This window comes from Tachypleus tridentatus, chromosome 9, assembly GCF_004210375.1.
Source record: "Tachypleus tridentatus isolate NWPU-2018 chromosome 9, ASM421037v1, whole genome shotgun sequence".
Classification (NCBI taxonomy): Eukaryota; Metazoa; Arthropoda; class Merostomata; order Xiphosura; family Limulidae; genus Tachypleus; species Tachypleus tridentatus.
In genome coordinates, this window is record NC_134833.1 from 127,782,900 (window position 1) to 127,808,925 (window position 26,026).

General features: G+C 31.5%; 2 protein-coding genes and 1 long non-coding RNA gene across 4 annotated transcripts in view; 2 read left to right on the forward strand and 1 right to left on the reverse strand.

The window, feature by feature from the left end:
• LOC143226329 (myelin regulatory factor-like) overlaps window positions 1-10,636 on the forward strand; it is a 96,260-nt gene extending 85,624 nt beyond the window's left edge. For both annotated transcript variants that reach the window (XM_076457147.1, XM_076457148.1), the window contains 11 exons: window positions 147-371; window positions 709-875; window positions 1,505-1,642; window positions 1,959-2,039; window positions 3,464-3,594; window positions 5,009-5,206; window positions 5,726-6,148; window positions 7,203-7,371; window positions 8,525-8,648; window positions 8,816-8,899; window positions 9,176-10,636. In XM_076457147.1, coding sequence (XP_076313262.1) covers window positions 147-371; window positions 709-875; window positions 1,505-1,642; window positions 1,959-2,039; window positions 3,464-3,594; window positions 5,009-5,206; window positions 5,726-6,148; window positions 7,203-7,371; window positions 8,525-8,648; window positions 8,816-8,899; window positions 9,176-9,256 — 1,821 coding nt within the window. In that variant the 3' untranslated portion in view covers window positions 9,257-10,636. The remainder of the gene's footprint in view (window positions 1-146; window positions 372-708; window positions 876-1,504; window positions 1,643-1,958; window positions 2,040-3,463; window positions 3,595-5,008; window positions 5,207-5,725; window positions 6,149-7,202; window positions 7,372-8,524; window positions 8,649-8,815; window positions 8,900-9,175) is intronic.
• Window positions 77-15,404, reverse strand: LOC143226333 (uncharacterized). The gene is made up of 3 exons (XR_013014549.1): window positions 15,263-15,404; window positions 5,007-5,110; window positions 77-300 (listed from the first exon to the last, which is right to left on the reverse strand). It is a non-coding gene; the product is annotated as an uncharacterized LOC143226333 (long non-coding RNA).
• A 100-nt stretch (window positions 15,405-15,504) lies between these two features.
• Window positions 15,505-26,026, forward strand: part of LOC143226331 (uncharacterized) — a 64,832-nt gene continuing 54,310 nt past the window's right edge. The window contains exon 1 of the mRNA XM_076457151.1: window positions 15,505-15,578. The gene's annotated coding sequence lies outside the window, so the exon portion shown is untranslated. The remainder of the gene's footprint in view (window positions 15,579-26,026) is intronic.

A 26,026-nucleotide genomic window follows, 5' to 3' on the forward strand; every position in this document is an offset into this window, starting at 1 on the left:
GAAAAATAAATGAAAAAATATAAGTAACCTTTTTTGAAATAATAATACATCCAGACAATTAAAAAGATAACAGAAAAGCTTGTAAAACATTTTATTGTGTTATGTGATCATTAGATTTATGGTTACTTGGATTTGTTTTTTAATAGGTTGATACCAGGGAACAGCTGAAGAACGTAGCTAACATGAGAATTGTGAAGTATCAATACCTCCCTGAATTTGCTCAACAAGTTGGAATGTCAGAAGATCAACTGTCAGACATGGGTGTTGTAGCCCAGGAGGTACGGACCATCCTTCCTGATGCTGTAAGGGAAGCAGGAGATATTGTACTTCCTAGCGGTCAAAGGATCGAGAACTTCTTGGTTGTTAATAAGGTTTGTATACAATTTTTATCAGTACACATGATTTATTCATGAAATAAGTTCTAAATTGTGTTCATAAATTTTAAGAAAGTTTATTTCTTAGGGTTGGTGTTTTATTATAACAAATCAGAAATTGAATGCAAACAAATGACAGAGAATATTATTCTTTATTCTCAGCAAAAATCAGTCACTAAACTTACCAGTGTGTATGAATGATATTTTTGATGTTACTGTTAGTAATTATTTCATTTTATTCTTTCATATACAGTTCTTAAGGTAGCTCCGTAAAGTAGTGAAACTACAGAAATATCATGTAAATGAATGTTTAATATCTTTTATTCTTATATAGGAACGTATCTTTATGGAAAATGTTGGAGCTGTCAAGGAGTTGTGTAAGGTTACAGACAAATTAGAAACTCGGATAGACGAGTTGGAACGTATAAACCATAAGTTAAGCAAACTGAAACGACTGGACAGTCTGAAGTCTTCCTCAAGTGGAAGTGGTACCATTACCAGGTAGGGAACTTGAACTAAAACTTTAGATAAGTGATTCCAAAACTTCATTCACTAGTGACACCCTGACCCACTTACCCTGATTTGTAATACACCCCTGCTGCCACATGCAGTTTTTTTATGTATACTTTTCTTCTTATGTTATTAATTATTCTTTGTTTGGTGAAGTTCTTACAAAAACCAAAGCAGTTTAACACACTGTTTGGAAAACACTACTTTGCATGTTGATACTTTTACTTTATAGTTAATATTATAAAATTCATAAATCTCCACCTGATTACTGCAATATTTATTTTCATTTGTTAAATTAGATCTCTTTCGAGAATGTGCTTTTGTAAATAGTGGCTTATTTATACTTACAATACAAATAATTTATGGGCATCCTTGTGATATACTGGTAACAATATTTGAAGGTGGTGCATTAATCATTTCATTGCAAAAAAACTGCATAAAGCTATTGAACATTTTGTTTATGTAGTGAAAACAAAATACAGTGTCTTGTTATGTATTTTTGCTCAAAAATTTACAGATGAAATATTACAAAGATAAGTACAAATAGTCATTAAATAATTTAAAATGAAGATCTTAATAAATTTAACTACCAACTAGTAACTTCATATTGTATTAACTAGTCGATGCAGTAGCATAAGGAATTCAAGAAAATCTATTAGACCTCGATGCCAAAGACACAAAGAGGAGGATAAAAGACTGTGTACCAGCCAGTTTGTCCAAGGCACTGTTATCACTTTAGTGCTAATCATGGCTTTCTGGTGAGTTAATGTTTTATTACATACATCAAGTTAAGCCAAAGTATATTTATATATAGACACCATTGTAATGTTTTGTTTAATTTTTGTAGTTAAATCACTATATTTGTTAAGAATTAATACTTTCTTCTGTCTTATTTTATTCTGTTTAAGAATTTGTTTTTAATTTGGAATTGTATTTCTTTCATCATTATGGAATGATGTTTGATAACTGCAAAAGTTTTCATTAGACTAAAATTAAATTTCAAAATTTATTAGTGCAGATGCCTTTTAGAAATTTTTTTGATTGATAAAACGTAAAATCTTAACATATTCACAGTCTTGTTGCCATGGGAACCTTGTATATCCTTGACTGGCATAAGAGATACACCTCTTCAGAAACAGAAGTGGAAATATCAGCGTAAGTTTAACACCAGATTAAGAAGTAGAACACAGATTCCCAACATTTTATTAATCCACAAAAATCTTAAGAACTGTTAGAAATAAATATTCCTGTAACAAGTCAACTATGGATGTGTTTTATCGACACATTCTCTTAATTTGTCTTTTGCATCTGAACGTGAGAGGTGTAAAAAAATAGTACACAAGTTGCAATGAGTATATTAAGAAGGGTGTAGGAAAAAGACCATCTCATTTTAACTTGTTTTTTTATAACAGTTTCACATCTATTGGTTTTACAATATTTTGCTAACTTTTGACATTTAAATCATAAACCTATAGTTTTACTTTCTAAATTAGCTTTTGTAAGAAATTTTGAGATCAAGTACAAGCATTTTTATTTGTCATTGGATGACTTTTTAGATCAGCACTGGTTTATGGTCTTATGGTTGGAAACCACTTAATTAGAATACTTTAATCTGGCAAAGTATATTGACTTCATCCACTTAGATTAGTAAAGCAATAACTTGTAGGGGTTGGTTATTGTCAACTATTATATCCTAGTGGGTCTTAAGGAGCTTTAACAATAAGTGTAAAGTATAGTCCTGAACACCAGTCATTTATCACTCAGCACCATGCTAATATATGATTCTATCTAACATCAAACGCCTTGTTATTTCCCATTACTAAAGTGGTATTAATATATTACTGTAGAACGTCAAGTGCCTTGTTATATCCCATTACTAGTCTTAAGTACTTGTGAAGAAGTTGTTATGTGATGTAACCTGTTTCTAATTAGTTAAGTTTTAATCTGTATTTAGTTTCATTGTAAGCATACAGAATAGTAATCTGAATTGTTTAATTTAATTTTGATTATTTCCACAATGTTCTATTACTGCACATAGAGTATTTAGAATAGTATCCCAAACTATGACTCTGTTAAAATTTTTGTGATATAAAGAAGCTAAATGTGTTTATTGTTTTAGTTACACACATGGCACATTGTTAAAATTTTTGTGATATAAAGAAGCTAAATGTGTTTATTGTTTTAGTTACACACATGGCACACTGTTAAAATTTTTGTGATATAAAGAAGCTAAATGTGTTTATTGTTTTAGTTACACATATGGCACACTGTTAAAATTTTTGTGATATAAAGAAGCTAAATGTGTTTATTGTTTTAGTTACACACATGGCACACTGTTAAAATTTTGTGATATAAAGAAGCTAAATGTGTTTATTGTTTTAGTTACACATATGGCACACTGTTAAAATTTTGTGATATAAAGAAGCTAAATGTGTTTATTGTTTTAGTTACACATATGGCACACTGTTAAAATTTTTGTGATATAAAGAAGCTAAATGTGTTTATTGTTTTAGTTACACACATGGCACACTGTTAAAATTTTTGTGACATAAAGAAGCTAAATGTGTTTATTGTTTTAGTTACACACATGGCACACTGTTAAAAACACAGACCTTCTTTTCTAAAATGCCCTACACCATCAGTATTGAACCAACTTCAGAAAAATCACCAATATCTCAAGAACCCAAGAGGAAAAGTACTTCAATTCAAGGTAAGTATTAAAATATTTTATTAGACACATACAAACAAAACTACCTAAGCTGTACACTAGGTATAATTTTTCACACAGTTTTAGTTTGTGATTAAAATGAAAACATATAAATAAAACTAAGAGCTTTAAAGATTTAAAATTCTACACATTTTATGTCCCTGAGGAAGAACAGATGTGCCATGTAAAACATGAAATATTATACCTGATGTTTGTTCCATTCACATTATTACTAAAGGTGGAGTATAAATAAAGTCACTGTTGTTTGTTATACTTTATTTTGTTTTTATAACTCGTATGTTATGTGAATAAAGAAAATGTAACAACCTAAATATGATGTGAAAATTAAATTAATTTAGTAATCAATACATTTGGAGGAAAATGAAGTGTCACAATAAAAAGGATAACAATAATTTAAAAAGACGACAATTAATTGTTTATTTACAACAGAAGGGAACACAGATGAACATTGAGGAACTTTAATTAAATATATAATTTACTGTTACTGCTCCCAAATTAATTTCAGATTAGATTCCAAACTCACATCATGCATAGAGGATTTTTTCTATACTAAAGATCTTCACCTGATATCTCTCTGTTCGTGGCCTGTATATCTTTACATGCGAACAGACTGTATACTATAGTGTTCCTATAATGGCAAAAACCAAAAGCCATCTTTTAGTTAGAGCCAATGAACATATGGGAATTCCCATGAAAAACACAAAACAAGTTGAGTAACCCCTGTTGCACCTTCTTATACTAACATAGTCAAGAAGAAGGATATTAATTTAACTTATCAAACCTCATTATTTATTCCTAGGCCCACACTGATCTGGAATTGCTGATTAACAAATTCCTCCACATCAAACAACATTGAATAACATAACATGCACTCTTCTTTTAAAATTTTGTAATATGTACAGTCTTTTTCTTTAGTACTCTTTTGCTTTGTCTGTGTTTTAGTTTTGATTAAATTATCATTATTGTAGCAATATAGTGTAGTTATTTATCTAGGAACGATGAAATTCTTTGATTTTGCTTTATATGATGATGGTGGAATTCAAAATGTTTTTCTGCGTCCCATTCTGTTATAAGTAATGTTGTTCATCTTAAGTATCATTATCCATTTTATTGTGAATTAATTTATCAGTGAATAACCAAAGATTTAGTTAATTAACTTCAATGCACGTTAAATTTTCAGGTGGTTTAATAATAGCTATCCTGTAAAAGGTTTAAGCACTATATCATATCTACTAATAAAATTCCTAATCTAGTATGCACACAACTCAAATGTAATTTTGTGAAAAAAACTTCTGTTTTTTTTTATTATTATTATGGTATTAAAATAAAATTTTCCTGAAATTACCACAGCTAAAGCTTGAAAATTTTCTAAATAAAAACACCTTTTTACTCACAGCTTCACAGCATACCAGTCGTGAGCCTATTGGGATACCACTTGAATGCTCAAAGCTTAATGCTTCAGATGTTCCCTGTCCTGTATTTTGTTGTGCTTCTGGGTCTGAAACAGAAGAAACCTTCATGAGAATAAGAACTAGGGACAAAGATTTAAACCATACCAAAAGTCACAGCAGAAATGGTGAAGCTCGATCTCTGAGTAAGTACAGAAAAAAAAAGGATTTTTATGATATTGTGTTGCAAGAATTATGAGACTTTAAAAGTCTGTTAGTTTCTTCCTTCATGCATTAATTTATTTGCCAAAAAAAGTAAATAATTACATAAGGAAAATAATAAAAATGTTTCATTAACCATATTTGGAAATACACATATTTAAAAAAAAAAGCTAATGTAAGAAAAGAGTGTTTGTGTGTTTTATATCACATGCATTTGGACAATGGAAGTAGTGTATTCAAATTGAGAAGAAACAAAAATTTATAAAGTAGTAATATATTTCCAATAGTTTAATATAAAATCATCAAGTTTCAAATGTAGAATATCAGTGTTCACAAAATGTACCATACCTACTTAATACAAAAATATCAGGATTTCAAATTTGAAATTATTGATCATTTTTGGGTCTCTTATAACATTTGAAATAGTATTTCTGTTCCAGTTGTTTAATTGCATGTGCGTTGAAATAAACTTATACATCTGATTCTGTCATTTACTTTATAAGATCTGAGTATGGTAGCATCTTCAGAAGGTCCTGGTTTGAATATCACTACCCTTGGTACTGCTATTCCTCTTCAGAGCCAGATGAATGAAGAAAGGGCATCCAACTCTTATTACCAATCCTCAAAACAACACAGCATGAGTTCTTCTGGATTTCCACAAGATGGTGTAGTGAACAATGAGTTGTCTAGTGGCCCAGCTGATCAAACAAGTAATAGCAGTACCTCTGTAGCTTATGGCAAGACTTTAACAAATGAGAGCTATCCTGAAGAAAACTCCAGTCTCAACAAAAAATTACCAACAATTAGTCCATTGATATGGAAGCAAAATGCCAAACAACAAGAATCTTTGGATGTTGCCAGTCTTTTGAGACAACAAAGAGATGTTGAATCTGGAGGTAGCAACATAAAATCTTTCTCTCGAAAAGGTACTTATTTGTCTCACTATCATGATTGTTGGAGAAAAAAACATACCCAGTCATAGAAACAGCAAGAATGCTGAAAAAAATAAATAATTGTGTATTTTTTTAAATAATTTTTCATTTTTTTTTAGAGTATGGAGATATTGATGATGTCCTCTTAGATATTCTGCCAAGTATATTGTAAAATTTTGAAATTAAAAATTAAACTTTTGAGTTCTAGTATATGTGTGGATAACATTGTAACAAGAACTGAAAAATAAATAATTGTATATTTTTTTGAAAATAATTTTTAATTTTTATGAGAGTATGGAGATATTGATGATGTCCTCTGTGGCATTCTGCCAAGTATATTATAAAATTTTGAAATTAAAAATTAAACTTTTAAATTCTAGTATATGTGTGGATAACATTGTAACAAGAACTGAAAAAAATAAATAATTGTGTAGTTTTTAATAGACTTGGTTATTTTTTTGAGAGTATGGAGATATTGATGATGTCCTCTTAAACATTATTCATTATATTTATAATTTTTAATAAATTTGAGATTTGAATAAAATAACAAGCAGTATATACTTTATTTATCAAAGGAGATGAAACTTTGTCTTAACCTTTGTATTTACAAGAAATATTAACAGCATTGTCCTGTCTTATAATGTTGTCATATTGACATATATTCTCATTACTTTGAGATCTGCTAAAATGAAACAAAAATTCATACAAATTTTACAGTATGACACCAAAAGGATCCATTATAAGAAAAGAGTAAATGTACAGTGAGAAGTAGAATCTAGTGTAGAGTTTCTTAGTCTCTTACACATTAAAACCCACTTTGTTATTTGATGGAGCATTAAAGGTCCACATATGTAATTTGTAACTCATTAGTTTAGGCAATAATATTTGTCCCAGTTTATGGTGGCCCATAACTGGGCATTTTGTGGACTATTGGGTGAGAATCAGTGATTTTAGTTTATATATTTTGTTTCTTGAATCAAAACACATCCAGACAGTCCACAAAACATTCAGTGATTTTTTTTTATTTTTTTCACTTGATAACTTGTAGCAAATGCACCAGAGCTACAACATCCAGTTGATTCCATCAAGCTTTTGGAACTGAACACCATTATTGGGAAGGAATACTGCATAAACGAATGTGCTCAAGGCCCATGGTTTTATTATAATATTCCCATCTCTAAATACATGGCTCTGGACTATATAACTCTCCAGTTCAAGTAGGTTCACTAGTGTTTTTTGTGAATATTAACTAGACTTGTGTAGTTTAACAGTTTTGCAAAAATGGTTAACCATTATGCTTACAATATTGAGTAAAAAAAGGCAAAATTACTTAGACCAAACTTAATCTATCTTTAGCCCTAGTAGTCTCAAAACTTTTCAAATCAAGGGAAGAGATGCACTAGAATCATAACAGATGTTTTTGTTATTCAGGACTGTAACTTAAGTAAAAAAAAACAAACCCCTCTCGCATTGAAAACCTACTTGTACGGATATGACCTAATTAAACTTACAAAAATACTTAATTTATTATGTGTAATTTAACTAGTCCTTTTGTCTTGGTTAGCAAATAATTTTGAACATTTGTTTTTTTTTAAATAAACATCAGTTAAGTTTCTAAACATTTTAAAATTTCAATTTTTATGTTTTACATTTATTGCACATATAGAATAAGTTTCAATGAGTTAATAGTAACAGCTTTTAAAGAACTTCCTCTGAAATTATGTGGTATCCTGCTAAATATATTTTTTTTTTAAATTAAAAATTAAACTTGTAAGTTCTAGTATATGTGTGGATAACATCGTAACAAGAGCTGGGCAGGGTGATATATACAACTTTTATTTTTACTTTAATCTTTAATTATTATCAGCTCTACTGAAATGTAATATCATGTGGTTACTACTAAAATGTCATACCCTGTCAGCTAAAGCTTTTGTTCTAATAGATGAAACTTGTCTCCTGTCTGAAAAATATTTCAAAATGTTGAGTAATGATACTAAGAAGAAAAAAAAAAACAATGATTGAAATGTGCAAAGATATGATTTTTATCTGTTTTAAACATCTTCAAGATAAATATCATTGTTTGAAAGCTTTGGATGCTGACCTTTATAAGAAAATCTTTTCTATGTTCTGTATTAATTTGTGTCTTGTCTTTAGTAATGAAAACAATCTTACATGGTACTTGCTTTGCACATCTCTAAAAAATCGTTAATTTTAATTATAGTTATTTTGTGACCTCATTTTATCCATTTTCACAGAAAATATAAAACAATATTAAAAACCTATATATATTTTAAATTAATATAGCTTAATAGTATATGAGAAATATCTTAACTATTTAATATAAGAAAGTAATATTGGATTTGGTTTCAGTTTGACACAGGCACTTCAGATGAAATTATGTGATACAGAGGAAAAGCCATTTGACTGTCCTCTCAGTGGTCAGAGGACTGAAGATGGACGAAATCAGTCACTTAACAGATTACATGATACTCTGGTTAGTTGGTGATTGATATATTTTATATGTGTGTGAAGAAGTTAAACTGGCTAGCAGATATGCTTTGTATCATTAAGATCTTAATACACGTAAGCTAGGAATTTGTAGAAAAGATGACATGATGAAGGTTCATTTATAAAATGTTTCAGTGTTCCTCTTTTCTACAGGAAAATCCTTCATGGCATCTTCCTGTTGGACTTCATCTTAGAAGCTCATACAGATTTCGAATATTTGTGAAAGGAGTTGACAGGGTGAGCAACACTTTTTAAACTAATTTAATATTTTTTTCTAATTAATTCAGTGTAAAATTTTTATTTTAGAGAAAATCCTGACCTTTGTCAATTCCTAGTTGTTTAGCATTTTTTGGGTTTTTTTTTTTGTATATTTCTATTGTTCTTAAGTAATCATATTAAATGTCAAAATTCACAACATCAAAAACTTGGCTGTATAATTCTATATAATAAATACTATTTCCTTGTTTTCTTTTCTACATATTAATTATCTCACTAACTTTATTATGATACCAGGCCTGTTCTATTCCTGTGCATGAAGCTGGTCACCAGTTTGTGGAGTATAAGCTTATGTTTCACAGAGATTGCAACAAGTGAAACAACAGTGGTGTTTGAGGATAGAAACTAGTGCAATTAAACAAAAAAGCTGAAAATACTGTTGAACCTTGTGAATATATAATCAAACTTATGAAAATTCTGGCTATGGACTTTGCTGAAATCTGTTTCTGCATGAAATGGAAAATAGATTGACTCTATGGAGATGTCATACTGCAATATAATGTTAAGTAGCAAGTTGATCATCCTATATGTGTTTGTTTGATATTTTCTGATATTATATTTTTTCATCTGCCATCATATCTCACTCCTTCATGGCCAAATTTTCCAACATTGAAGATAAACAGGAAGAAAAGAATTTGTTTGCTGACAGCTTGGTATTTCTACAAAAATAGCTAAATACACTCAGTGATAATTCCTCCTCATTCCTACAAGAGGGTCTATTTTTTTCCAAATCTGGTGGTCTACAATACCTCATGTGCTATTGTGCCTTTACAATTTTATCACACACCTACTTGATGGTAGGATTCAGATCCTCATGGTGTGCATTGAAAGCTCTAATTTTGACCATATTCATAGATTATTGATCTGAGTGCATATTCATATGGACTTAATTCAATTTTATACAGTTCAGATATGATAAAGTCCACCAATTCACTTTTAAAAGTTTAATCTTTGGGGACACTACCATTCATAACATCCATGGAGGAGTGTTTTTCTTTTGAGGACCATCATAAGTTATCCATATTTTAGTGATATAAACGTTATACAAGTTTTCGTCAAAGAGTAACGTTCATGGTTCCTGCACCACAATGTACCATGTCCCAGAAACTCGTCAGTATGGTTAGCTGATCAAACTGCAATATGGTATGTACTGATGAAAAATATAAAAAACATTCAACAAATGAAGTAGCACCCTAATAGACCCTTTATATTTTATTTAAACTGTATCAATGAAGATTATCGTCAACCAAACACTTCAAAGATATCATTGCAGGTTACCTATCATCTTGTAACCTGAACAGTCAGTAGGTTGTCTTTTTCCATAACTGCAATATAAATTTTACAGAAATATTTTGCCCTGAGCTAAAGTTTAGTAGGAAATGTAGTAATACTTTATGATGTATGTTATCGCATGGTTCAACAGACATCTATTCTGTAAAAACATAGTTTATGTTGTAGTCTATGTAAAGTACTTATTCCAGTAGTTAAAATACATAATTAAACTTAAAGAAATCGGTTAGATGGTATTGCTAAGGTTGGAAATTTTGTTTTTAAGTAAATTAAGGGTTAGTTTTTGTGAATAAAATATATATCCTAGAGCAGCTTGATCAATTTAAACATCTACTCAAACAACCAGTGTTATTTACTTAAAATTCCATCACTGAACAAGAAATGACAATAAAAGATATCTTAAGACAGTATCTTTTTTTTTTCACAGTTTCTCTAATTTTAACTGTTTGGTTTCAAGTATATGATAGTGTAGTAGAAAAGCACCATGAAGAAGTGTTTAGTGACCTTTGATTTTTTTTTTTTTTTTTTGTCAAGTGTAGATGAGAGGTCAAACAGTAAAATCATGAGATTTTGTAAGTTGAAGAGGTTTAATATTAAAAGCCTATAAGTCACATCTGTAGGGTGAGCAAACTTTAGGCTGATTTCCTCTCACATATCACGTTTTAGTAACTGCTGGTAATTACTTAAAAAGCAAGACATCATGTAGGTATGGTATAATTTCTACCAAGCTGTATAGAAAGTTCTTAGCAGTAGTTTAAGAAAAATATGAAACACTGAACTTCAGTATGCAATTTGGGTTATGGTTATAAAGATGGAAAACTTACAAGATATACCCAGTTCTGATAATTAGTGAGGCAGAAAGGGTGCTACATTTAAATTAACAGTGATTTTACAATGTCACCCAAAGTATTGCTTAGATACAGTTCTATCTGTAGACAAACAACAATGAATTAGTTTCAAAAACAGAACATTGTACAATACAACATGACTTGTGAATATTCTTTCAGGAAAAGTAATTGCTAAAATTATTACTGTGATGCTGGATTTGGAAAACATAAATGTAAAACAGCCTTTCTCTAATCAAATCCATGAGTTTTATAGAACTCAGATTATCTTTTTTAAAGTAAAATACTGTTTAGTACTCACATTGGTGTATCATTTGAACTGTAAGAATATGCAATGTTGGTAATTATTAAAGGCATGCTATTGTAATTACTGTTAATGATCAACAGTTTAACAGAATTTTTAATATATTCCTGTAACATTCATGAGAGTATAGTTACAAAGTGTTACCTTTAATGCAAGAAGAACTGAATCCATTTAAGAAATTATTTTCTGTGGTATGTAAATGGAAAAAGGCATTTTAGAGTTACAGATACTAAACTATCTGCAGATAGCATTCTTTTTATGTTGTGGATTTTTGTTATAGCAGAGATTAATGATGGCCACATATAAAGTCTAAAATATTTTTTTGTAAATTTTATAGTGTTGTATTGTGTTTCATAGTTTAAAATTGCATTGCTTTTTGTGTTTCACATATATGTATATTTTTAAGAATGTTAGATGAGTTATTTTTAAGATTCAACTTAAAAACAGTAATGAAATAAACTTGTTTTGTTTAGTTAATGCAGGAAGGACACTTGTAGCCTTGATGCTTGTCATACTGCATAGATTCAACATTTTTCTATCACATTGAGATTTTATAATCACTTGGTTGTGTATAGTTTTGGACTATAGTTTATGAAGGAAATCTTCACGTTCTACTTAACCAGGTTCACTGATGCTCAACTTAAGAAAGAATTTTTACAGTTGTCCATTTATTACATTTCATAATGTTGGTCTGTTTTTATTGTTAATAGTATAAGTGAAAATTTAGTGAAGATTTCACAATAGTCCAGAACTTTGTGGTGTGTTATATAAATCCATATTCAGAGATTTCATGTTGCAGTAACATTCTTATTATACATGTGATACCAATAACTAAACAAACAAAACAATACAGGAACAATAATGTCATGCCAATGAAGTTATTAGTTTATTATTTGGATGATTTGATACTCATAGTTAATTAATGCCAGGAAGCACTAGGATTTGGCATTCTAGTAAAGTTTGAAATGGGTTAGTCTTGAACAAGCTATTTTTGATAACCCAAATGATTACTTAAACGAGTCTCCTAAATATATATATGCAGATGAATGGATAAGAATTTTTTTAGTATCTGTAGAAAACATTTTTATTTTGTTAAAAGAACTTATTTGGGAGTATGGATAGATTTTTATTCCATCTTTAACACTGTTGTTTCTCTTAAAGCACCAACATAATATAATAAGTGAAAATGAATAAAGCAACTTTTTCTTTCTTTAAAGACCTTTGCTTTTTGTAATTGTAGAACATCCACAGTTTGTACTCGTATCTGATTTGTGTTTATGGTTACGAAAATCTTGCTCAGTTGTTGGATGTTGTAATATTTCTAAACATAATGATAGTCTTACAGAAATAATGTATTTGATACTGTTATCTTATTTTGTGATGTAATGGTCTACTAAACAAATGAGTTGTTAAAAATAATCACCTTAAACTTGATACCGTCCATTAGAGTCCATCCTCACTAATGTCATTAAATTGGCTAGCCAAGTTTATTGTAGTATATAAAAGGTGATAATACATTATGAACTTTTTTTATCCTGTTGGTAAAACCACTTGTAGATTTTTGTAAAAGTCGGGCTTAATAATCTTAACATGATAGCCACATAATTTGTCTTAGCTCTCATTCTGCTTACTTATGTAATTATAATATTGCAAACAATTTTTGATCTCTTTATTTTTAATTAGTCCTCACGTAAGAGTTTCTGTATACTTAAACAGTATTACAAAGTGTTTTGTGGAAAAATGTATTTCTATTTTTCTGTAAGTGTAACTGAATAGTTTACACAGAAGTATTTTGTTGCTTTTAGGATTTAAAGATAATTAGTATATTGTGTATTTTTATTCATACGTTTTAAATTTTATTTACATATATATCTTTTCAAATTTTGAGATTTGAACTATCTTTACAATCCAATTATTTGAAAAAAATCACATATTACTGAATTTTAATTTAAACTTGTTACAGTACACTGAGATACAAGAAATGTTATTTGAGAAAAACCATATCATTATATTTTTGTGCAATAATCTGTCTAGAAATCACTTTAAATATTTCCCTTGTGTCTTTGTTTCTCTTGTCAACTGGAATGTAAAATTAACTGTTTGCTTGGTATTTGATTATTTACATGCTGGGTTCTAAGAAATCTTGTATACAAGTAGAGATGTGAATAACTGTAGTAAACACTTCAAGTTATTCTTGTTTAAACTTACATTCCAGTAGCCAAAATAAGGATTATACCTCCAAGTTTGGAGTTTTAACAACTTGAACATTCCATTAAGATGAACCTATAGTGGGAAATTTCACTAGCAATGGGGGCAAGAAGTGAAGAAAATTTCCTACAGAGAAAGCTAGTTTGAACAACATTAACAATCCAAAAGCTAGTACATTAAATAAAATTTACATTTCCAAAGCTAATATGGGAACTATAATGAACAGAAAAAAGCCAGCAGGATAAACAAAATGTACATTCCATTAACTAGTATGAAAATTGTAATAAACAGTGAAAGTTAGCAGCATGAACAAAACATACATTCCATTAACTAGTATAAAAATTGTAATAAGCAGTGAAAGCTAGCAGCATGAACAAAATGTACATTCCAGAAGCTCATGTATGGAGTGCAATGAATACTGAAATTTTGCAACTTGAAAATCATGTACATTCCAAAAGCTGATATAGGACTATAATAATTAGTGAAAGTTAGCAGTTTGATCAAAATTTACATTCCAAAAGCTGAAGTGGAGACTGTAATATACAGTAAAATCTTGCAGTCTGGATGTAATTCACATTCCAAAAGCTGATGTAGAGACTGTAGTAAACAGTAAAATGTAGCAACTTCAGAAACTTACATTCCAGTAATTAAGATTGAGAACACTAGACTTGAACAGCTTGTGTAGGTAATTAAAAGTATCAGTTAGAATGTTCTGAACTCAGGATTAAAAAATAAATTCCAAAAATGTCCCCTTCTTCCTTTCATTTCTGATATGTTATTGTTATGTGTAAAAGAACTCTGATTGTTCCAACTGAGATTTATATGAAGTAAAAGGATTATGTTAGTAAATGAATGTTATATATGAATATGAGTAAATACAAAGAACCTGAATAGACTAAGGTTAACATAGTTTTGCAGTTTAAGTAATATATATATACCTCATCATTACTGTGAATGAAACAAATACATACACATTTCATGTTGACATCTATAGAGCTGTAAACCGACATATACATGTACATCAGTGTTGTAACCCATATTACTAAACATCTGAAAATGAAAAGACATTTACTTCCATGACATCCTGTCATCAGGAATTATTCTTCTACAAAAACCTATTATAAACTCATTAAACTTAAAGAGTAAGTTCTGTGCCCAACAAAACTAAGTAGGACTTCAATATTCTTTGTTTCATATGAAGGTTACTATCTTACAGCATTACCCATGTGTTTACGTTTTGATTCCTGAGTTTACCTTTGTACAAAAAAAAACGTTTTTGCTCATGTTCTTTTTTCAATGAAAGTACATGTAATGAAAAAATAGTGTTCAAAAATTGGTAAAAGGTGTCTATAACAAAAACTTTATCATTATTTGCAACGTTTTGGACAAAAGCCCTTCGTCGGGCAGTTTAAACTGTTGAGGGGTTATAACATAAAAGATTCTAAATTACTAACGTACTCTGTGAACTACTTTAACAGAAATACTGTTAGAAGAAACGTTTCTGAAGCGGTTCTATACACCGTTTGAAAATGCAAGTCAATTATTAAAGAGATAGAAGTTGCAACTAATAATAAAGGATTTTATAGCATTTGTTTTACGAACTTTAAAACACTTTTTTCTCATTATTTTTTCATGTCTTGCGGTCTTTTCTGCTGACAGTATACGTAATGTACTCACCACAGTCAGCTTAGGAGTATATATTTTTGGCGTTTATGTACAGAAATTCATCTCCATAGAAACAGTCGGTTTAACTAAAGGTACTCTTCTTATACAAATGTTTTCTCTAGTTAACATTTTCCAATTTTGATTTGTACCACAAAGTTAATCGTAACTACATTCCAAGTTGGCAACATTTCACACCTCGGTTTCACTTAGGCTTAACAGTTGATACCATACTGATTATTCTAGACAATTCAAGTGGCGGGAATTGGAGTGTGTTTAGTGTACTAGAATCACTACTGTGGTGATTGGTGATATCTGTTTTGCATATTATGTAAGTAAAGAAAAATACACGTATTAATGATGCAGGTATGTAAGTATTACTTATTTTTGTTAGCTCAGACGCTCCTTGAGAACTGCATATAATTGGTTATGGATCCGATGCAATGACTCCTTTTTAGAAAACGCCAAGTGACATTTCATGTCTTTTTTTAACTTTAAAATTTACGCTTTGTATTGAAGCTTACTGCTTATAACACACACACACACATATTCTCCCGCTTAGGTAATCCACCTTAATGTAGTAAAAAGGGTGTGTTTTTTTGTTTGGTGTGGTCACTTCACGGCAGATGTTATATGTAATTGCAATTGATTTATTGTTAACTATTTTTACAAAACACTATGTAGAGTGATTTTTTTGATGTGGAGTTGGTTTTAAAACTAATGTTTTCGTAATATTTAATATGTATATTACCAAGATAAACGATTAATTAACATACACAACAAATCTGTATTTTGGTAGAATAGAAAAATTGAGCTGAGAGCCTCGTGTGTTGATGATAACGAAATATCAACTAATAACGGATCTCTTAACTGGTAATTTTTTCTAGCTAATGGATATATATATAAGTCGTACAAATTGTACAATAGATTCAGAATCATAAGGTGATTTCCTTCATTGTTTAAAATGATTTGTTGAATTTTCCTGTATGTATTATTGTAAATAGAATCACACATTCATCACTAAGAGTTTGCAAAACCAAGACGATTAATGTGCATCAGTACTTATATCTTTGTACAATAAACAAAGAATGTGTGACATCATTGTGATGTTAAGGATTTGCACATTGTTCCGCTGATGCTGAAATTAGTCTACGAAACGTGTGACGTGTAGTGCTTTCAAACCAATGATAAAAACCCGTCCATTACCACGTGGCAATGCGATAAGCTTAGGGTGCTTAGATGTAGAAAGGAAAAAAAAAAAAAATGTTGTCCAAAAATTTGTTTGCTGAATTGTAATATGTAAGAAATAAAAGCATCTTATAAAACAATGGTGTTTGTGACTGTGTTTGGACTTACTTCTGAAGAAAAGCACAAAAATATTATTAATCTCTCTTCAGGCTATTTTTTTTCCTCGAAAAACAAAATTAATTCCAATAGAAAATTTTAAGATACGTGGAAATAATTTTTCAGTTAAACATATAAAGTTATAAAGTTTGTACCTGAATGACCCCAGTGGCACAGCAGTATGTTTGCGGACTTATAACGGTAGAATCCATGTTTCGATGCCCGTGGTGGGCAGAGCACAGATAGCCCATTGTGTAGCTTTGTGTTTAATTACAAACAACAACTTCAATACCTCAAGACAAATATAACTACACTAAAAATACAAAAACAATAAGGCTAATTTGTTAGGCCTAATGTAAGTTCGACAGTGTACAGGAAAAATGAAGCTAACTTGTTAGAACTGTTCTTAATTCGACAGTATACGGGAATCACAAGACTGTTTACAAATGATGCTGATTCAACTGTTTTACAGAAACAATAAGGATAGAGTGTCACCTCAAATGTTAATTTGACAGTGTACAGAAACGATAAGGCTAAGTTGTCATATCTAACGCTCATTCGACTGTTTTACAGGAATAATAGACTGACTTGTTAAGTTAATGTTAGTTCGAAAGCATATTTGATTCATCACTTTCATTTATGACTTCACGTAAAGCATCATAATAAAAGCTTTTCTAAATATGCAACATTTGAAATTGGAAATAAATAATTCTGATGCTAAACGCAGTTTTTAATTTAACGCACTCCTTGAATCCTTTGTTTTGTTTTATGCATGCATAAAGTACAATTTATGCTATATTCACCATAGGTATCGAAACTCGATTTTTAGCGTGAGCAGCCATCAGATTTATCTCTGATCCATTGGAGTCGCACATGTTCTTTACAAATGTATTTAGAAGTTTATAATATGTATTATTTCTTAGAGATTACATGATGGTTATAAGGAAAATGAAACAGTGAATATTTGAAAAGTTATGTTGTTGTTATAAACGTTTGACTGGCAAAATACAGTCCCAAGGTTTTCATTACATAGAACAGTGGTTCCCAACAAAGGGTGCTCGCACCCCTTGGGGGTGCGAGATAGCGTTCCAGGGGGTGCGAGATAACATTTGTTTTGGCCACCTTCACCTTTATTCTTAAATAAATAATTACTGTGAGGGGTGCGAGAACATAATAAAATTTTTTAGGGGTGCGGGGCATAAAAAAGTTTGGGAACCACTGACATAGAATGTTCTAGAGCATATCGTACATCCTTGATGCTGTAGTTTCTTGAACACATACTTTCTTAAAAAATATTTGTGACTTTGAAATAATTGTGAATTTTATAACCAAGATTACATTGTATAGTGAGTTGGTTAGATGTCAAGAACATCTTTGCAGGTTCTATATCGTCAAAATAGGAGAAGTAACTAAATGGTTCTTCTTTTCATTAATTACACAAAAAAGAATCATTCCCTAATTTCTTTTTAACACAGTTATGCTAGCTTCCAGAGGTTGTATATGTTACTTTAAAACAATTTGAGGGTCTCACCACGTCCTGTCATACTCTTTTTTTTTTTTTTTACTGTGTATCTTTATAATAAGCCAGGAGCTCAATTTCTGTTTCGAAGGGCTATATTATAAAGGTGTCATTTCTAAGCCACGTCCTTTCTTCTAGATTTTCCATAATCCATCTAATGTACAAGGACGACGGTTCTCCAGTGTCCGTTTCAACAGTCCAGTCGCATAGAGTCCCATGTAACTTGGCCAGTATGTCTTCATATGATATAACGTGAATTATTATTTCACTACCAAGCTGCTTTATGTTTGTGATGGTTGAACGGATAAGTTATGAAGCAACTTGTGCACACGTGACTTATATTGCCTTACCTAACAGAGACCTTTCTGATTGTGTTGTACAGCGTTACTTGGAATGCATAACTATTTTTGCCACTTGCTTTTGGGTTTTCATCTATTACAAAACATCACACTTTACTTACCACAGTTAGGGGTACGATTTTAATAGGTACTTTTCTGGATGATTCTGATGGCTCAAATTGATTCATATTCTTTCGTTTTAGAATGTCATTAAGTGTAAGTGATATCTGCGTCTTGGAAATGTACAAACTAAGTTTATTAATATTTCGAGTCAAAAAGGGCTATTACTACCTTTTCCAAAACCAAGAAAGCTAAACAAGGCCAAATTGTGGTTCTGATACATTTCATACCAATACAACTTTATATTGGTTGTAATTGTCACGTAATTTCTGACGTACTCAACCATTTGAATAATTTAACTAAAGAGTGATTTTCGTTTTTTGTTTGTAAAATCAGTAACTCTATAACAACCATATTTGTTTTAATTTGGCATCCTAATTGATTTGTTATTGTAACATCAAAGGGAATAAGAAACTGTTTTATAAATTACCACCAGAGGAGCGATATTGATTTATGATGTGACTAACATTAAAATCTTAAATACTAACTTACTTTATATATGAATTAAAAGTATTTGACATATATTTTTGATATTTAAAAGTATTAATAATTATCATTGGTATTCGTATTTTCACTTTAAATAGAAACGTATGCGACACACGAGTAAACAAAAAAAAGAAGTCAAATACTCCAAGGTTCCACCATAACTGTCTATAACTTAAATGTGATGTAGAGGAAGAACATCCAGCTAATAACACCAGCCGATTAAACTTCTACTGTCTACAAGGTAGTGGGATCAACTGTCGTTTGTTTTTTTAACATGCCCACAGCACACTAACTCTAGATCACACTTGCTTCGTGAATGATTACAAATAAATATCATTAAAATATAGGTATGAATAACAATAATAAATATCAAACATAGAAGGAAACTTGGCCAAATGTAATGACAAATATGTTATATTTCTTGCATGTTATATTCTTGCCTCGTCATAATTTTCCAAATGGCAGCCATTATTGTTTGTGGACCTAAATATTAATCAGAGTAATCCTTCTGCATTTGCCCCCCTTCAGTGGCTCAGCGGTATGTCTACGGACTTACAACGCTAAAAACCGGGTTTCGATACCCGTGGTAGACAGAGCACAGATAGCTTGTTGTGTAGCTTTGTGCTTAATTCAAAACAACAACCTTATGCATTTATCACCCGTATAAAAGTTACAAAAAAAAAGTGTTCCATATTTCGTAACAAATCCTTTAATATAACCAACCCCTACAGTCATACTTGAGGTCACGTTTCTTTACGATAGAATTAGCACCCAAAATATCGGTATTACCTGCGGATTGCATGATGTATATTTAAAACAAAACTTATTTTCACATACTCTTCTATGGATACGGGAACGAATATTAAGATTTACCTCTTGCGTCATCGTCGTCAATAATTAGCAGCATGCTGGTTCTGTTATTGTGCATCATGTACGTTTTGTTTAGGTAGTAACGAAAGAAGGGTGACGACTGAAATATAAGAGACATAAAACATATGCAACATGGTCAAAACATACCACTGTTCTAGCTCATAAACAACACTGTAACCAACTAGTGCAATGTCGTGGAAGATACGTATAGAGCAGGCCTTTAATGTCACATGTCATACCGGAGTTTATATTGTATATTATTGACATACTTCTAAACTAGCATTACAGACCTTTTAGTGTGTATTTAACATGTTCCAGGAAAGATATAGTTTTGCATCTTTGGATTTATAAATGACAATAGTTAAACCACAATAGTAAAACCATGAAAAGGTATAGGGGAAGTTATGTAATGTATCAGAAATAAAGTATGTTCTAAGGTTAGCGTTTTGAATTTGATCAGAACGTAAATGATTGTTTTCTGTATAAGCCTCTTTTCTTCCTCTTTGTATGTTGTACAGTGTCAGCAAAATACGTTTGTAAGATGTGCAAACAGTCTTTTTGCAATTTTAAATGAAGCAAATCACGAATATTTTTATCGAAGATTATCTATTTCCAACTCTTAATAGAATCAACGGCTCACTGGCCACATTCATCATTCTGAAATGATTTACGTCGTTATTAGATGATACTTGGGCTTTCGGTAATCTGGCATTTTCGCGTTAAAATCCACTTCCTGAAAGAATTCTGTATATCACGGAACTTCGTTTAGCATCATATCTCCCTTTTAAAGCTATTTCTTAAGCTAAAATTTGCATGTGCTTTCAAACTTGTAGCAGTTTTATGGAACAGCTTTTTGGTGAATACAGAGATATTGTAAAAGTTCATATTACCAAAAGCTTCAAGGACTGTCAAAATTTAGGCCACGTTATAGCAACTGCAATAGGCCTCTTCTATTAAACTGTATTTAGCAGATTTCTTGCGCGTGTTGTATGTATTTATTTACACCTAATTTCGGGTAGCATGATAATTATGTGTTTATAAACACAGATAATTGTGTATCTTTACTAACAGTCATCACCAGACTGCATCTTTTAATGTTATGTAGTAAACATTTGTCATAGATAACCACAGTTTGAGGTTCGGAGGCTGAACACAGAAGAACCAGGTAAATGTAGATTAGTACATTTTTTACTTTAAATAGAGGTCTTTCTATCTTATCTCATTTAGAGTTTCTGCTGCTATGAAAGACCAGTCTTGTCCACATTATACGATGTCTTTTGCTTCCACTTTTCCTTCTTATTTGTTCACATGTGTCACAACGTTAAGATTTGTGCGTTCGATAGTACTTTGTTTTATTTATAAGTATATCCTGGTGGATTTAATAGTATCTTATCAATAGATAATTTGCAATAATTATTTTACGTTTCACTGAAAAGAAGATTTATCCAAGAAATTATAGTCATTGTCATGGTTAACAGCGAATAAGAAAAACAAATTCTAATTATCAATTTATAAATGCTTTTTAACAATAGATGCCAATTAATTTTGATTTTACAATTAGGCTACTACCTTGATTCTAGGCCCGACATGGCCAAATGGCACTCGACTCGTAACATGGTAGACACGGATTCGAATTTCCGTCACTCCAAACATGCTCGCCCTTTCAGCCGTAGAAGTGTGATAATGTGAGGGTCAATCCCACTATTCGTTGGTAAAAGAGTAGCCCAAGAGTTGGCGGTGGGTGGTGATGACTAGTTGCCTTCCCTCTAGTCTTACACTGCTAAATTAGGGACGGCTATCGCAGGTAGCCCTCGTGTAACTTTGCAAGAAATTCGAAACAAACAAACAAATCTTGATTCTCTCTTCATGACAGTGTTCTCTACTTGATTCTGGGTCTTAGTAGAATTCTGGTGCATTGTTCGTACGACTAACCGGCTGAATGTTTTTAAGAGAGGTTTCAGGTTTTTTTTTAATTTCTTGCTATTTTCATTTTGTCTTGTCAGCTAGAATGGTGAAAGGGCTCTTTTTATATTTCTTTTTGCAGTGTGGTTCATATCCATTATTTCTGAATTATTCCAGTTTATAGTATGGTCTTCTCTGACATGACTGGCTATTTCAGAGAGATTGGTGTTTCCGAGTCTTGTATACTCACTACGCTCCCGAATTCTAACTTTTGTCGGTCTTTTGTTTCTTAAGTGTATCGAAATACACATTTGTAGGAAATTCTGTAAATGGCATTTCTCCTTACTATTAGGTCTTTAAATGGTTTTGTGTGTTGTGTCATCGTGTTGTTTCTTCTAAGTACTATTTTCACGTTTATTTTGTTTCCACATCGTCTGTATGTTTTCATAGCGACCTCTGACAGACAAAACGTCCAACACAGAAAGTAGTCCTTTTCAGGACTTCCCTAAATCCTGCAGCAGATTCGTAGTCAAAACGTAGGATTAAAACTAATTAGCAGTTAGAATCCAGTTATATACAGAAAATTACAAATTAATTTAAATAATTAATTAGTTAGACTTAAATAATTACCATGACGATGATTAATAACCAATCATCACAATGAGTATCTAGAATTGATTGATTGTTTGTAAACAAACATAAAGTTATATAATGGTCTAACTGTGCTCTGCCTACCACTTGTATCGAAACCCGGTTTCTAGTGGTGCGAATCCGTCGACTTGTTGCTGTGTCACTGGGGAACCCTTTAGTTTGACTGACTGAGTTGTCTTAGGTCAAATAAAACATCAGACAATCCAGACAGAACCATATTGCTTTTATACTCGAGGCGCGTATGAAAACTATATTCACTCTCCAGGTTCAAACCTTTTCCCTCCTAAACTGCCTTGTACTAACATATCTTTGACGTCGGGTGAATCTACTAATATGCTATATTAAACAATTCACATATTTCTGTGAACACTGTATCTAGCTGCTCTGGGTAGAGGGCCACATGTTACATCTATGGAGAAGTATATTTCACGTTGAAACTCGAGCAACTCATTTTTCCTTTGTTGGCCTACAAGCCATCATGTTGCATGTTAGATGTTTATTCCAATCATACTGGCCATAATTCATACGTTTCTCAAACATATGCTTAACAGTTTAGATATCTTGTTTAGCCAAACTTTCACACTAGGGATGGTGCGCTGAAGTATGTCTTTACAAAACATAACAATTAACACAGCTTAACCAGAAAATAACTATTTGAATTTGTTCCCTATTCAGTGAGAATCTTTGATCTAAATCTCATCATCTATTTGTGTTTCAAAACGGCTGGTATGGATATTAACACTATTATTGATAAGCAGAGAACCTTCCTTGGTCATGTTCAAGTTAACAAAGAGGGAGTTTACAACTGACCTTTGCCAGGCACATGTCTTAGGGACGAGAGCATAAACGGATAAGGGATTGTAGGGGGCGTTGCAGTTATATGTTAGGTTATTAATTAGTATAGGTATAAAGGTGTTATTTTACATTGGTTTATTTTGGTTAAACGACCACTAGCTGCACTTCATATTGTGCACAGAAGTATTGTAATTTATAGCAGTATTACAGCAGGCGAAACTATACTATTAAGTATTCATACAAGTGCCACAGGTTTTGTATGTTTGTTCTGCATTTTACAATCTCAAAAGGCCATATTTCATCTTTCAGAAGACAAGTGCTGCGAAAGCTAGATTTAATTAATTTGATTGTTTATGAAACAACTAGGTTATTAAACACTAGAGTTCACCTACCCGTGAAATAAGTATTACTATGCTGCTACTGTGAATAATGTTGTACAATAAAGTTGTACTGTTGTAACATTATGTGAAATCAAATGTCCACTCAGGTTTGTGACTAGAAGCAGCTGAAGTTCTACTAATTTAAACTAGTTAGTGCAGCAGCAGTAAAACCTACCTTTGTCCATCATGTTATTTCTTGATAGCTAACTAGATAGCTAACTTGCAGAATGAAATACTTCTTATCTTATAATCAGATATCAGAAGCGGAATCTCCATCCATATCTGTGAAGTTCCAGTTATTTACTATTGACAATTGTTGCCGTGTCATAACGGTATATTTCATGGTCTATTCTTAGTATATAACACAGGTCAAGATAAATACCAAGTATTTTTCATTTTGGTTACTCATGGGATGCAGTGGTTAGCGAAGCTCAATGTAGGATGATTGATTCTATGAATGGAAGCAGTTGTCTGTTTTGATGATGATCTGTGTGATTACTAAAGGATATTAAAAACTTGTTAATATAAGTGTATCACTCCGTCGCATGAATGATGTGTGCACCTAGGGATAAAACTTTGTACAAATTGTTTTCCTTTGTTTAAGATAGGCTAAATTTCATATATATAGATTGCGTTTTGATAACTTTCTGAGATTTAATGTTACACTGCATTGATTGCTTTGCAAAGGTTCTTTGAGATTATTTGTTTAACATATACTTTAGACATATACAAGTGTATTGACATAAATTTTATTTATCACAGCTTTGGATTCCAACTCTAGCGTAATAAAGTTATAAGTACCTTAGTGAAAGACTATAAATAGAGTCCACAAGTAGTTGTTAAAGTATTAAATAAACTCTGTTTTTGTCTTGAATAAAGCTTGTATTTTTTTTACAAATTTATATCCAGTTTTTTTCTTTGCTGTAAAGAGTCAATGAAAGACACAGAAATATGCAGGAAATTCTCTGCAATATGTGATGAATTCTTTTGAAATTTCATTTCCTGTAGGTAATTCTTGGAGAAATCAAATCAATCTGAGAATACAACAAAGTAGGTAAGAAAAAATAAATTTTGGTATTATGACCATGGATACCGCTATTGCTGAGGTCTGTTTCCTCTGAACGAGTGTCTTCTGTTCAATGATTTGTACCACTGAGCTGAAACTTTGCTAGGAAATGGTATTTTACAAATAATGAAAGAATTGTAAAACAGGATGTCCAACAAACTTCTCTTTTACAAACTGGACTTTAGTAGATGTGGCAAAAATCTCTGATGCAGCCCTAGGGATGAAGGATTGTTGGTGTCTGGAACACCTACATAAATTGAGTAAGTGTTCCCCTTGAGGTTTGACCTTGGCATGGCTGGGGAGCATTACAGTGTTTTATAATGTGGTGGGTCCGAACTATTGGGGTGGAGTGATTGATCAGGGATGGCATTGGTAGAAGAATGTACCAAATGGAGCTGTTTTGCTAGTAGGTGAAAAACAGCAAATACTAAAGGTGAAGATGGTGAGAAAGGAAGCCTACTGCCAAGACAACCAAGGGCTACAAAGGAGACTGGAGTCGTGCTAAACTATTTGATGAGAAACTTCCAGTGTCCTGGTATTGAAGTTTGAATACATAAGCTTCTACACCATCCCAATAGTCAGAATGGCTCCATCTGACATAAGCCAAGAGTTTGAAGTTGTGTTGCTTATTCCAAATTCACAAGCATTTGTGAGGATGATGAAGCAGATAGAACCTCTGATTTTTAAAAGAATGGCAAATAAGGGCTTTGATCATTTTATCTGACAGGTTATTGGTAAAAAAAATAGTCTCAGGATCAAAAAATGTAATACTTGACTTTGAGTTTAAATGGTTCAACCATCAGCACAACCACACACTTGAGTGAGGCTCCACTTCAAGAATGGAACACAGCTTTGAACTGTGCTGAGACGTTGGCTTGATGAACATCAAATCATCCATCAAGTAAATGTCAAGGCTCAAAGAAAATGTCCTTGAAAAACTTGGGTACTCATATTGACAATCTGTAACAGCTGTTCAAGAATTCTTACCCATCAATGGTCTCTGCAAATTTTAGAGATATCTTGGTGGATATTATCATAGAGGGAATACTAATAAAAAATGTATAGTACCCCATTGAAGAGATAGACATTTCATCTTCAATGAGGCATTGTCTATTAAGAAGATGCTCGAAATGAAAACTTCTAGAAGTCGTAAGAAGACAAGTCTCTTGACCAGACCATTCTGTACAAATGTGTGTCATGAGTCAATCTAAACACATCTTAGCTATTGAATGAACTGTCGGTAACTTGCTACGTAAAAGAAAAAAAGGTGTTGCTTAACTGCACCAGAAATGAGCAGTAGTTGCTGCA